Below are 14,982 nucleotides of genomic sequence, written 5' to 3'. Positions count from 1 at the left end.
GATTCCCGACTCGAGTCATCAGGAGGAGGGGTGATATGAATTTACTCAGAGTTGAATTACAACTATATTTTGCATGTTTTTTATGCATATGCCCTATTTTTATCTTTACGCTCAAAAGTAAAACCACATATTTTCCATTCATCTTTATGCCAGGGGCTTCTGTTAAAATTAACGAGTACATAATGCTGGTGCAAATGGAATTTTTCAAGATGGGCTCTGATTTCCGTGTTGACAACAGAGGAATGTTGGCCGGCCTGCTGATACTGCTGTTATCAGTGAAGGACACACACACACAACACAGTAGGATTTAAGACACCAATTACAGGGGATTGTGTTGTTTCCCCACAGCTCGTAAAATAATCGATGAAATTACCAATTTGGAGAATTAACTTAAAATAGCACAAAGGATTTATGCCTTCCAACAACAAACACTCTGCGTCTGCAAGCATTCCATGATCTTCTGTACCGATCATCCAGGCCGAAGCCCCTCCCAGGTGACTGTAGGCAGGGGGTGGGATACACCCTGAACATTCAGCCTACCATACATGTTTTGGAGGACAATCTAAATGTTTGCATGTTTTCGTGGGGTTGGAAACCCTGGAATCTGGAGCCGTAGGCAGCTCTTCTGTGCCGCCCTAGTGGCTCCCTGAAGCTTTTTCCAAAATGTTTTGAAAATGGAAACTGGGGAGAGAAATATATTTTTTTGTTTTAATATGCATTCCGTAGAACATACATGACACAAACAATCCTAAAAGTATTCCAACTCTGTAAGAATGTGTAAAATATGTCTATGAAGATTGCCGACACATGTTTCTATCAGAAGGGCGGGATGTTAGGCAGGTGGCTGTTTTAAACAAATGAGCGACTGTGTGATGGGCCATGGGTCCCAAAGGGGGAAATAACTGACGGAAACGGAACATTCAACGCTATGTGGACCAAATCATTTGTATTCATTTTCAATGTGGAAGGATTGCCTGAATGTTCGCTTTGTAGCGAGAAGTTGCCAAATGACAAAAAGAGTCATGTGTAAAGACATTTCCAGGTCAGGCATGCTACATTTGCTGCCGAGAAAGTAAAGAGAAAATGTGTTATTGCATTACTTTTGGAGAAATTATAGGAGCAAAAAAAATGCTGTGTATCGCCCTAAGTGGCATCCACTGTGTTGTAGCTATTTTCTAATTCTGCTGGTCTCTCTTCTCTTATAGATGTTCCTGACCGTTTACCTCAGTAACAATGATCAACATTTTACTGAGGTTCCCATTACTCCAGAAACGTTATGTCGGGATGTCGTCGACTTGTGCAAAGAGTCGGGGGAGTCCGACTGTCACCTGGCGGAAATGTGGCGCGGATCGGGTGAGTCACCCAGTTGCTTTTTTTTGCCGTCAAGAAAAAAGTGGTATTTTATGAAAAGAAGCCCGAGTGGCAATTTCTTTTTACTCTCAAATGCAAATGAAATTCTTATTCTTTGCAACATTCTGGATCCCCCAAACCTTTCTTGCATCTTATCCATTTCAGAAAAGTGTTCTCATTCCGGGCTGAAGGAGGTAGTTGCGTCTGTGTTACCAAGGCGACGTGACACCAATTATGTTTAAGGACTCGTACAAGTAGTGTGAAGGGGGACCAGCCATTTTGTATTCAGGCTATGTCTTTTTGACTGCAATGTGTTATCATGTGGAACTGCTCAAATCAATTAATTCTTGAAATGGTAATGAATCACTTGGCAAGAGAGTCTTTGACATAGCACCTGTCATATTCTCAGAGGTCATTTGAACCGTATGCTGGAGACAATAATTGCCTTGATTTTGTCACCATTTATTATTTCATCTCATTTGAAGCGACATTTACACTCACTCACTTGGTTCTTGGAAGTGAGTTCAGTAAACCTTCATATTTCAGAGCGAGCCGTTGGCGACGTGGAGCGGATGCTGGATGTACTCCAACGATGGGGACAACATAGGCCGGAGGTGCGATTCTTTCTGCGTCACAACCGAGCACCAAGTAGGGAATCGGGTAAGTGTTAAGCACCGCCCTCTGTATCTCATGTCATTTTATGAGCAGCTCTATCCTCATTAGGGTCACGGGGGGTGCTGGAGCCTATCCCAGCTGATTTCAGGCCAGAGAATGGGTCACCCTGAATCGCTGGCTAGCCGATCGCAGGGAACAAGGAGACGTGATCTGGGTTTGTTCTGAAATGTCAAGCCGGTGCGTTAACCGGGCTTTCCCCATCTGTATCTTCCAGTAAAAAAAGTTGATTAGAAGAGTTATCTGTGCCTTCTATTCCAAGGAGGAGAAATATAAACTGATTGCTAGTTTTGCAACCTCTTTAGATTAGAAGATCTGTTCTACACATATCGCATTAAGTGATAGAGGGAGTTGCAGTTGCGAGAAAAGCTATGCACTCCAGTGGGTTTCGTACTTGACCTATAAACAAATCATTATTTTGGCATGCTTTCTCCTCTTGTTTATCTTATAGTTTGCAGGACAAAATGGCAAAAGTCTAATCCGCTAAGAAAAATGTGTTGTCACAGTGTCTGCTCTGCTTAACATTTCACCAAAAAAATTGTCAAAGTGTCTCTGCTGCTTAACATTTCACAAAAACTAAAGTCTTCTTGGTCGGGAACTGATCTGTCAGTGCTACTAAAAAATGAAATAAGTTTGGAACTGGAATGCTCGTTAGGAAATGTCACAGCCAACCCCAGTCACTCAGTCAGCAAAATCTCATTTTCTGAACTGCTTTATCGTCGCTAGGGTTGCGGGGGGTTCTGGAGCCTATCCCAGTTGATTTTGCACTGGACGCCCTGAATTGCTGGCCAGCCGATCGCAGGGCACAAGGAGACAGACAAACAACCATCCACGCTCACACTTCTACCTGGGGGCAATTTAGAGTGTCCAATCAGCCTACCATGCATGTCTTTGCAATGTGGGAGAAAACCGGAGTACCTGGAGAAAACCCACGCAGGCCCGGGGAGAACATGCAAACTTTACACAGGTGGGTCGACCTGTATTTGAACCCAGGTCTCCCACTGTGGTAACCGATCAGCTGCCAGGCTGCCTTTTAGCAAGATGTGAGGCCTAATATAGCATCAGGGGCTTGCGGTAAAATTGGCCTAAGTTCTTTAGCACTATGTTTTTCGAAACCCCGGGTATTTTTGGTGGTGTATGATCCTCTCAGCCAACGGTTGCGTAACTAAGCCCCTTTGCCCCCTCATAGCATGAGTCTAGTCTAGAGATTAGACGCTTGTTTTCCCCTTCCTGTTATCTTAGTCCTTCTTATTTTTCCCACAGTTGGCTCACCTTTCCTCTTAATCACTGTCACCTCTTACCTATTCATCCAGCTTTAAAGCATTCTATTTTGTTTGCTGTAGTATTTTTTTTATCTTGGTTAAAGGCCCTCTGTCACAAGGAAAGGCTTTTCTTATAGAATCTCCACTGTAAGACATAAAAAGTTACCACCCAGTTCCAGGAGCCAGTAGCGCCCAGACCCCTCATAAGGCTAATGTGTACTTGCAGGACCCTCCCACCAGGCACTTGGTTATGTATGAAGTTAAATCCTGGGATTATTGCCAGTCACAAAGAATGCTGTTGTTTCTCAGAAGCTGAGGGTTCCCTCAGACAAGGCCGCTCTTTTGTATTGCTTCCCTCTTGTCCACATCTACTACTGCCTGTTAATGTGAACTATTATAATGAGGATATATATATATATATATATATATATATATATATATATATATATATATATATATATATATATATATATATATATATATATATATATATATATATTTTTTTTTTTTTTTCCAAATAATGTCTGACCGAATCTTCTGCCACATTGCCTACTTAGGAGGGTCCAGAGGCTCAGAGTCAAAGAGAAATGGAGTGAAAGGACCCCCTGACAGAAGGATGGAGAATGGGGTGAGTTGCTGAGAATCTTTTTCACTAGAGTTGCACTAGTAAACATTTTAATCCAAATAAACAATCACCGATTTCTGAAAAGCGTGACTTGCCGATTTTGTTTTTTTGCTGATGCTTTTTTTCCATAAATATCAACATTCATCTCTAACATTGGACTACATTTTATTTTATTTTAAAAGATTGAACATAAACTTGTGAAATAAGAAAATTTAATTTTAATCCACAAGCAGTGGTTGTCTAATGATGTAATTGAAAATGATTAAACCTATTTCTAAATAACTACATTATAATTTTTGTGACCAAAAACAAAATTACAAAAGTATTTTGATTTACCAAAAGAAAACTACAAGGTTTTATGGATATTGATGAATACATAAATACAATACGACCATAATTGCTAAATAACATCATGGCTTTGTCTCTTTTTAAACATTTTGAATGTTAGAACAGGTTGAAATTGGGCCAAGTATGAGCTTCCACCAAAGAGGTATTATCTGATTGAATTGATGTACACAGGAAAGGCCAGAGGAACGATGAAGAGCAATAAAAATTTGACTACTTCCTATATTTGTATATCAATGAGTGGCAGATGTTAGAAAAATTATGTTGGGGTTATTAAAGTATGATTATATGCTTATATTTAGACCACAAATGTCAAATGATAGTAGGCTAAAATTACTAACTGTCTTAACTGTTACATTTTTCATGACCAGCCTAGCACAGTCCCCTAAAATTTCATTAAATAGACCAATTGATTGATCAATGCACCATCATTTATTTATTCATTTATTTATTTATTTGATGCTGCCATTGACTATGCTAGACTTTAAATGCATCTGGGCTGCCTGGGTTTTTTTTTAACAATCATTGTCTATTGCCTTCAATACTGAAACATCGTCATTCACTGAAGTAAAAATATGTTATATGAAAGTAGAAAACAATGAACCTCAGTAGTGTCTATCCCTCATTAAAACTAAACTGGCTTCATAAGCTGCTTGGATCTTTGATAACTTTCTGTTCTGTTTTGAAGCACATAATGTTAATGTAAAATATGTGACCCACTCTCTAGTTCCTCTATACCATGCAATGAGGGAACTCATTTATCCTGGATATACATGCAAATCAAACAGCACCACATCTACAAGGACTCACTTGTCCCTGGCAATTTACCTACTAATTCCAGTTCAAATTGCAATTCTAAAATAAACCTTTCTTGTTATACATTCATACGAAAAGATTGAAGAACAAGAATGACAATTATTTTCTGCTAATTTTGTCCAGAGGTCCACACCCAGGATGGACATGACTTTGACCGAGCTCCAAGAGATGGCAGCCAGGCAGCAGCAGCAGATTGAATCCCAACAGCAACTTCTTGCTTCCAAGGTACAAACCCAGCATGTAAGAATGAAGATGAAAGTCCAGACTGGGGCTGGTAGAGATGATTGGATATGGAGGATGAAGAGCTTAAGTGCTGCTGCTAGTGATAAAAGTAACAGTGAGTGGCTGGGAAAAAGTGAGAGGAGATTAAAGGAGGCTTAAGAATGAAAAGGAAAAAAAGAAACTAAAATGATCATATGAAGATGAGTGAGTTATGGCAGACAGGTGGGATGAATCCGTGCAGGTAAATTGTTTTAAGATTAGAGACGGTTGCCTCCTTTGCTTTCTCTTAAAATATATGACCCAAACCACTATGAAAAGGAATTAATTGCACATAAAATTAATATTTTCACCTTTCCAAATTTCTATCTTGGAAGGATACACTGGAGTTCTTCTCTAATAAATCAAGAAACTGATTATGAAATGAATTAACAACTCTTTGGATTATCATGTGTTTGGAAACATTGGTCACCTAACAGATGCCCTAATTTTCTGTGAAAGTACTGCCAGTACTGGTAGTCCTGGATGAAAGCAGAATGATTAACTTATGTACCATGTTTTTTACGGACTATTAAGTCGCACTGTTTTGAGTTTGATTTGGTCTCTAAACGTACACAAGAGCAACTTGGGGTGTTTACATGGTATCAAAGTTGCAGTTGTTGAACCAATTAAGATTAAAGACATGCAAAGGCATTTTTTATTGGGGTGGCTGGGCGTATGCATGGTGGAGAGCGGGAGAGGAGGCAACCAACTGGCAGCTGAGTAAAAATACATACACAGGCACGTAAACACAAACACTTTAAGTCATGTAATGTTTGGTTAAATATTGGTCCAACGTTGATTGCCTTTTATGACTTCAGAATTTTCTGAAAGCACACAAAGGCATTCATCATCGTGCTGGGCATTAGCAAGATTCATAAACACAATGTTGTCACAATGGTAACACTTGATTTTTTTAATTTACCGCCAACCCTTCCAATTAGACATTCAAACCAATTTGACTGGGAGAGGCAGACAGTGAATTGTTGCTGTCAGCACTCATATCCAAAGGGGATCGAACATGTAGCGCCATCACTAGCACTGAAAAAGAGCATTCCCAGCCATTTATCCCAGTTTAAATGAATTGGACATCCATTGTTGTCAAAGGAAGTCAATTTATCAAATAATTTGTTACTTTTATTAATGATCGTGATGCTTATTGAATGTGTCTTGAGCAGTATATTACAGGTATGCTCCAACAAAATAGCTTTTGAGGTCATTAACCCTTTGAGTTTAATGAGGGTTTTAAAACAAAAACATTATACATCCATGACAGACATAACCAGAATACATGCATAAGATGGAAAATATTATGAAACACAAAGTCAATTTTGGGGAAAAGTAAAGGATTTGAAGTACATAGCGCATAGTCGGAATTATGCAGTCCATTGTATTCAAACCTGTGCTTACACCGAGGAATGTGAGTAACTTGAAGTATGTTGATGTCGACAAACGGGAATTACCATCAACACACAAGGCCCCAAACTGTCGTCGAGCCTGTTCCCGTCACGTTTCATGTCAGTTATGAACATCCCGTGATGCTCTTATTTTGTGCTCACACAAAGGATTATTGCAGTTATCGGTAAACTATACTTGAAATTCAAATTGTGGGTTTTTATTTTACTTTTACAATTCCAACAATGATTCGTGGCAAATATGCTGTCTTAAGCAGTCCAGAAAAATAAAAAAATAAAACTCGAGCCCATGGCATAAAACCAGGCAGTCAATATTAGGACAGTGAAAGGTTTTCCTAGGAAGCAATAGTTATATTTCCGTTTAGAGTCCTTTTTTTTTTCAAATGAATTAATTTTTGCTATACTTGTAATTGTAATTCAACTTTTCTCACCAGGAGCAGAGATTGCGCTACCTAAAGCAGCAGGAGCAGCGTCATCAACAGCAGGTCTCTGAGCAAGAGAAGCTCCAGCGCCTCCGTGACAACATTGAGAACCAGGAGGGCCGCCTCAAAAAGGTTCGAGCACTCAAGGGCCAAGTGGAGCAGAAACGTCTCAGCAACGGCAAACTCGGTAATCCCCTATAACCATTAATGATGAAAACACTTTTGATGTTCCCTCATCCCCTAACTGACCTCCTTTGGTGTGCAGTGGAAGAAATCGAGCAGATGAACAACCTCTTCCAGCAAAAGCAAAGAGAGCTAGTGATGGCAGCATCCAAAGTTGAGGAGCTCAGCCGACAGCTGGACTTGCTCAAAAGTGGAAAAGTGGACAATTTCCATGACAACCAGAGCTCCGTTGCTGAACTAGACCGCCTCTACAAGGAGCTCCAGGTATGCACTTGTGGGGGTAAAAAAAAATGGAGCTTTAATTGTGATATCCAATTTTCTCACATTGTAACCCCCATGTGTTGTACCAGTTGAGGAACAAGCTCAACCAAGACCAAAACTCCAAACTGCAACAGCAACGCGAGAACCTGAACAAGCGCAACATGGAAGCGGCTGCTATGGACAAGAGAATCAGCGAGTTACGCGATCGGCTTTGGAAGAAAAAGGCGGCACTGCAGCAGAAGGAGAACGTGCCCGTAAGAGTCACACACAAGATGCAAAGCCAAGTTTTTTTACCGTGATCATGAGCTGACCACTTTCTCAGAATGAGTTTAGAGCCACCTAGTGGCATTTCTATTTACTAATATGCCATTCAATGAATGCTATTCAAATGCTGCACTAATATTATGGTGGATCAAATGGGGCGGAATTAAATCTCCTCTCATTTTCTGAACGGCTGGATCCTCATGAGGGTCGCGGGGGGTGCTGGAGCCAGTCCAGGCCAGAGGCAACGGGACACCTTGAATCAGTGGCCAGCCGATCGCAGGGCACAAGGAGACAGACCACCATGCACACTCACACCCATACCTAGGGGCAATTTAGAGTGTCCAATCAGCCTACCATGCATGTTTTTGGAATGTGGGAGGAAACTGGAGTACCCGGAGGAAACCCACGCAGGTTCAGGGCAGAACATGCAACCTCCACATAGGTGGACATGACCTGGATTTGAACCCAGTACTGTTTATAAATTCATAAAGTGCTGAAACATGTCCAGAGAGTAATTAAATTGTGAAATAATAATGTTTTTACATTTTAATTTAACTAATTAATGACTCATTCAATGGCACCTTTGTTTATTTCATTCCCATTTAAAGTGATTAATGACACATTTAAGTATTTAAAGAATACTTATTTAATGTTCTCCCATTCGGTCCCCTGTACTACAGCAGAACAGCTCATGACAAATTACAAGATGAAGATGGAACATGACTTTTCTTTCATAAGCCATTAAGCAAACACTACAATGCGGTGTTCTGCCCCAGCTGTCTATTGACTTCCAGTTGGAAGAAAAGAATTCCTGTAATAAGCAAGTGCCCTGCTGATGTTGCAGCCATGTCAGAGTTATCTTCTCGGGCTTCTAGGAGTGAAAGGGCAAAATTCGCTGTTTTTCTTTAACCCCCTAAGACCCAGACTCTTGCAAGGCATGCATTTTTATTTCCTCTTTCATATTTAGGCTAATTGGGACCTGATGAGTGTAAAAAAGGATTATCTTTTGGACGCCAAGCCCTTGTAGTCCAAAATGTAACATTGTAGTCATGGACTACCAAAAATTGAATGTCCACACATGTACAGGAGGTTAAAGGGCACATGACCATGTTTTCTCTTCATCTTGCAAGATTTGATGGATAATTTAACATGTTCAAAACAGGTTCATTATATTATAGTTTCAAATTGAAAATAGTGTTACTTTTTTTTCAATATTTAATCGGCTGGAATGAAAACGTGTACTTACTCTGGCCGTTCAGGACCATTTTGGGTACACAGGGTGAACATACACACTACAACTAAAGAGGACTACTAAAGAGGACACATTGAGACAGGAGGTCCCAAAAAGGTTGTCGCGAGAAGTTAGCACATCCACCCTGCCCGGAATCACAATGAGCCAGGCTTTTTTTTCACATCCGCACAAAGACGCGCTCCATCCTGAACTGCTTTCTCCTCCAACTCAACAACACGAGTCTGACCGACCACACATACACACCACACGCAAAACTAACCTCACATACACACACACAAAATGCTCACTAAACGCTCGTGTTCCTCTGCGGGTCGCCGAGTTCACCACAGTCTGAAAGTGGGGGTCATACTTCATAGTATGTAGAAAGAGGGCCAATATTTGCTTTTATTTTAAACTGCTGTTGCATGTTTGTGCTTTTGTTTTCTCAAGAATGGCTATCCCAGTAAAGAGAGGGCTTCCAAAGAGACACATCCTCAGGTAATCCACATTAATGTAGGAACATCTTTTATGTATTTTTCTCAGTTTGACTTGGCACATCTTTTATTGGCTCTTAAAACATGATTTTGATAGGTGTACTGTCACTCCAGTTTTTCCAGGTGCTTTGCATGTTGGCATTCATTAAGAGTATGAGAAATGTTGTGTTCACACTTAGATGGTCTACTAATTCTCTTAAATGTGGGTATCACTGTTGTCTAATTTATAAGCTGTTTTCTCAAATACAAATAAGATTTTCACAAATCATTTAAACATGAAAGAAGGTTTAATCAAATCAAAAAATAGCATGATGTTAAGAAATCGAATTGTGTAATAATACAAAGTTTAAAGAAAGATTGGATTATGTCACTTGAGTGCAGCATATCTGAAGATTACCATTACAACTGTTTTTATGCACCTACAAAATAGTCTCTAGCCCCAGGTTGATGTTTGCTATTTTACCACCCTTGCATTGGTTACAAGCTTTGCAAGGCATTTTATGTCCATGTCTGCATGTGTTACTCCTTTACTCAAAATATTTGAATTACTCATTTGGGGTCTAAAACATTTTTGGGCAATTCTCCACGTCATACAGGATGTCCAAACGCGCAATTAACATTCTATTCCCTTCACCCTCTATTTCCAGTTGCCTTCTGATGGCCCAGCCACCCAACAACAACCGGGTGGTCCATCTCGCGTGGCGGCGGTTGGACCATACATCCTGTCGTCCACACTGCCTCGCGGTGGCCCTGGTAGACACGAACTGCTTGTGAAACCGGCCTACCCAGATGGCACCTCCACCTTGCCCACTCATGATCTGCATAGCAAGCCCGGAATAGGTTAGTGAACCAGAACAAACCGCTACATTCCATCTCCCCTTTGTGTCTTGTATACTGTCTTCTTTTTAACTCAACAGTTTTATTTCAAACTGATTGTAATCAAGAGTTTGTCAACTATTTATAGGCCACTCAATTTACTTATTTGCTGTCATTGACAGTCAATCCATTTTTATTTGGAGACCTATTCCTCCCTGTCAAAATGAATTCGACCTCTAGCAAGGTCAGGAGTAGTGAAAGATAAACACTCAGCAAATTCTCTATTTAAATGAATTGGACATCGATTGTTGTCAATGGTGGGCAATGAGTAACTCCTGAAACTTTTGTACCTAGAGGCATCCATAAGTAGAGTTACGACTGTACTGGTATTGTAAATGTCTGATAACAGGCCTCTCGCCTAGATATTGACATTTCCCCCACTGTTCTCCATTGAAAGAATGAAAATCTCTCTTTTCACTGTACAATTATAAATAAGATTTTATTGGGAGGCACATGGTGATGTTCATCTCTTCAGCGCCCTTCGACAACTAGTCAGCAATTTAGAGAGTAAGACCACTTTTTAACATTTGACAAGACTGCACTGCCTCCAGCAGGAGCAGAAAGGTGTGACATGCCAACTACTCGCGACGTCACGCTGAGCGCCGAAGGTAGCATGTTGACCTCCTGGTTTGCTCTTTTCGTTCTGTAGCTACTCCAGCTGTCCAATTTCTTCCCTTTTTTGCAGTGAATGCCAGTTCTGCTGTGTTAAATGGAGTCATTAGAAAATTATATTTAATTTGCTGACATTTTCTTGCTCAGTCTTTTAAAGGCTAAAATTAATTGTCTTTGGCAGTTATTTAAATGCCTTAATATCTTCAAACAGGAAAGAGTCTATAGAGGCGTGAATCCTCAGTTTGAAAATATGTTTCTAGAATTTTGTGGAGTATTTCAGGCCATACTGTTTTTTTTTGTTTTTGTTTGTATCCATTGAAATCCGTCTTCCTCAGAAGCCACAATCTTGCTTGAGCCACTTAAAGAGCTTCGGGCCAAGCGAAAAGGTAGAACCAAGTGTTATTGCCACTTTGCCTGATTTTTTTTTTGTGTGGCTCTAACTACTATACACAGTTGAAGGCGTATTGTGTGAGCTCTCAGATTTTATTACTGGATATTTAGATAATTGTTTTCTTTGTCGTCTCTCCTTCAGGGAACCATTCATCTAAAGTGGAGTTCAATGGTCATGGTCCAGCTTCTTCAACACTTCCACGCATGACATCTCATCTCTCACACAAAGACCAAGGTAACCAAAGACATCTACTTGGATGAGATAGGAAGGCACTGCTAAATGATTTTAAAAGAATGATTATTGAACCAATACTCCATTAGGTGACAGTGAACCCAAAAGGGACAAGAAGGTGCGTCCATTCTCCATGTTTGAGCCAACTGAGGTTCCCGCAGCTTCACTACGCAAAAACCAGAGCAGTGACGACTTGGTCAGGGATGCTCAGGTGAGAAGTCAAGCCAATATCATAACGTTGATGTCTTTTTTTAACGTTCTTGTTCTTTTAGTCTGCGCCGAAGGTTGTGGTCAAGGTCCCACCGCCAGTTCCCACCAAACCAAAAGGCCCAAACATCATCCCATACGGCAAAGCTGGCCTCAACACGGGCACCTTCCCCAAAGCTAAGCCCCACAGCAGCCATCCCCAAACGGGCCACAGCCACACCATTCTCCCCGCCTCCCAGAGTCAGACACTCCCCCTGCCTCCAAAGCAGGACCCTCCGCCTGCAGCCACCGTGCGACCTTTCACCCCCGAGCTGCCTTCTTCCAAGCCACAGACCCTTGCTGGCAGCTCCATCTACTCCATGTACACCCAACAAGCTGGTATCCTGGGAGCTCTCAATAGATCTCAGAGCCGCCCCAATGGCTTTGTCAGTGGTAAGCATGTCCCAATTCATTCATTCAGTGCCTGCGATAGCTGTCTAATCCATTTAAACTGGGGGGCTCCTAGCCACCCAGTTCAAATGGATTGGATGTCACCCTGCCCATAAGGCAGGTTACCCATCTTATCTTATCCTAACCGAGGTGGCAATCCACCTGCCCTAATTCTATGTTTGCAGGATCACCATCTAAAATGACGCAACACATGGTTTAAGTACTTTTTAAAAAGCACCAACAAACAAAAAACACCGTTGATGCGTAAAAAAACAACAAAAAACTACAGTAATCCCTCAATTATCGTGGCTTCCCGACATTGCATTTTTTTCTTGGAATTTTTTTTTTTGTTATTTAAATTTTTTGGTAAGTTCATAAAAATGAAAATACACGCTGAAACTCAAGTGGAAACCACTCCCCTGCCATGCGCTTGCTACTGGAACTCGGCACTGAAGTAAAGAAAAAAACTAAACTATTTTATTATTATTTTTTTTTAATAGGAATGACCTTACTTCACTGTTTCATTTATAGCGGCCATGTCTGGTCTACATTAACCGCGATAATCGAGGAATTACTGTAATATTCGTAAGAAAACGAAGACAAATGTTTCACACGAGCAACCATCTGCGCAGAAGACGAAAATGCGTCACAAAGCCACCGCACCCATGGCAGAAAACAAAACGGTCAAAGCGATTGTGATTCTCATTTATTTTTCATCACATAATCAAAACCTTACCTGCCCTTTCAAGCAGCTGTCAGAACGTAATTAGCTGCCCGAAAAGAATACTTGGCTGCCCCGGGCAATTGGGCAGTCATTAATGTCGAGCCCTGCGTCCATTGTCATCAAGGGTGTTAAAAGGTCAGAATTGGAGGACCTTTTACGCCAAACCCAAGTTTTACATAATCCTCAAACTAAAACGTGCACTATAGTAACTTAAATCTATGAAAAGAGTAGTACTTGAAAGAATCTATTTGTTATATGTCTAAAGTACTCACAAGTACCTTTTCCCATGCTCTTAATTACCAAATTTACTCTAAATATAACTTACTACATTTAAATATATTTATTTATGTTTGCATGATTTTTTTTCTGTGTCTTATAAGCGTGGGAACATTTGTTTCAATATACATTTAAAATATTAAGATTAAAGTATTAATATTATTCAGCCACAAACGTCACTTTTTTACCATAACCCTTTTAGAATGTTCTAAGATGAAACTAGTGAATTGCAGATGATGATAAGTCTACAGGCTACATTTATCATCATTTATTTTCCAAAAGAATAGGTTGAGCAAATCTCTCCAATGTTTTTTTTCCCCATAAAATAATTGAATTTTTCACTGTAGCTCATATGTAACTGTTAAGCTTATGGCCAAAAGCCATACAGCTAGGGTCTCCTGCCCAAAACCCCAAAACGCAGCCATTGAATCCCAAATAATAAACATGTTTTCATTCTATTTGCAGTGTATGGAAAGCCTGTGATTCCCAACGGGGGCCCTCAGCATGTGGAGAACCCTTACCTGGAACGTCGCTCCCCAGCATCGGAATCAGAGGTGGATCATAACGGAGCCAACCACACGGGTCCGAGCCCGCCCGACAGCGCCCAACCGGAGACGGAGCGCATCCCTCGGCCCCTCAGCCCTACCAAGCTGCTGCCTTTCATCTCCAACCCTTACCGTCACCAGAGCGATGGTGACCTGGAAGCCCTCAGGAAGAAGCTCTACAATGCCCCCAGGCCCTTAAAGAAGCGCAGCTCCATCACAGAGCCGGAAGGACCCGCTGGCCCCAACATTCAGAAGCTCCTCTACCAGAAAACTACCCTGGCCGCCATGGAGACCACTATCATCACGCCAGCCACTCCCACTTTTCCCAGTGATGCAGAGAAAGGGGCGGACCTACCTGTGGGTGGAAACCTTGCGGGCCCTGTAAGCAATGATGGGGATCAATGGTCAGATGCCGGAAAAGATAGCCCTCAATTCCAAAGTGGCAACGTACACATTCCGGCTCCTGCCGAACAAACCCGACTGCCCTCTGTCCTCCTTGAAGCCGAAGACATTGTTCCTCCACCACCCCCGTCACATCCGGCCCCTCGTCCCGAAGACATACTCTTCCCGCCACCACCACCCTCTGTTATGGAGGACACCGTCCCTAATCTGCCCCTTCCACCTCCAGAGGGCTTCCCGGAAGAGTTCCCCCCTTACCCTCCCCCGCCATACCCCAGTGGAGGAGAGCAGGACAGCCTCGGAGAGGACACCTTCAATATGAAAGCTCCTGAGGTCACCGGTCAGGTAGCCTTGCCACCGGTAAGAAAAAACGAGCTGAATGACAATATCAGTGTCATTGATTGCAATACACGTTGCACAGATTTTTTGCTGGTGGGCACAATTTATGGGAACTGCTTCCTAATTGGTCAAGTATAATATAGTTATGTAATATGGTAAAATGATGATACCTGTACTAAAATATAAAGGAAAACACTTCACTTACCTACTATATTCATTTAAGTTAGCTGTTTAAAAAACTGAATATTGCGTTTCGTGCGCAAGTTTCCTTCAAATTCTGCTTCCTAAGAAATTTACGTTTTACCCCAAAAGTTAATTATTCAATTAAGTGCAACTAAAATAATTAAGTTAAAAA

The 14,982-nt window shown here is 41.3% G+C and overlaps 1 protein-coding gene across 1 annotated transcript in view; it reads left to right on the top strand.

Annotated features, from left to right (window-relative positions):
- The window catches only part of LOC144205656 (apoptosis-stimulating of p53 protein 2-like), a 28,494-nt gene that overhangs the window by 10,169 nt on the left and 3,343 nt on the right, over positions 1-14,982 (top strand). Inside the window, exons 3-15 of the mRNA XM_077730169.1 lie at positions 1,206-1,353; positions 1,897-2,010; positions 3,842-3,912; positions 5,194-5,295; positions 7,178-7,352; positions 7,431-7,612; positions 7,699-7,863; positions 9,555-9,602; positions 10,246-10,438; positions 11,619-11,711; positions 11,798-11,919; positions 11,981-12,347; positions 13,810-14,648. Coding sequence (XP_077586295.1) covers positions 1,206-1,353; positions 1,897-2,010; positions 3,842-3,912; positions 5,194-5,295; positions 7,178-7,352; positions 7,431-7,612; positions 7,699-7,863; positions 9,555-9,602; positions 10,246-10,438; positions 11,619-11,711; positions 11,798-11,919; positions 11,981-12,347; positions 13,810-14,648 — 2,619 coding nt within the window. The remainder of the gene's footprint in view (positions 1-1,205; positions 1,354-1,896; positions 2,011-3,841; positions 3,913-5,193; positions 5,296-7,177; positions 7,353-7,430; positions 7,613-7,698; positions 7,864-9,554; positions 9,603-10,245; positions 10,439-11,618; positions 11,712-11,797; positions 11,920-11,980; positions 12,348-13,809; positions 14,649-14,982) is intronic.

The sequence above is a fragment of the Stigmatopora nigra genome, chromosome 12, assembly GCF_051989575.1.
Source record: "Stigmatopora nigra isolate UIUO_SnigA chromosome 12, RoL_Snig_1.1, whole genome shotgun sequence".
NCBI classification, from domain to species: domain Eukaryota; kingdom Metazoa; phylum Chordata; class Actinopteri; order Syngnathiformes; family Syngnathidae; genus Stigmatopora; species Stigmatopora nigra.
Note: the sequence above shows the minus strand (reverse complement) of the source record. Positions and strands in the feature narration are given on the sequence as shown.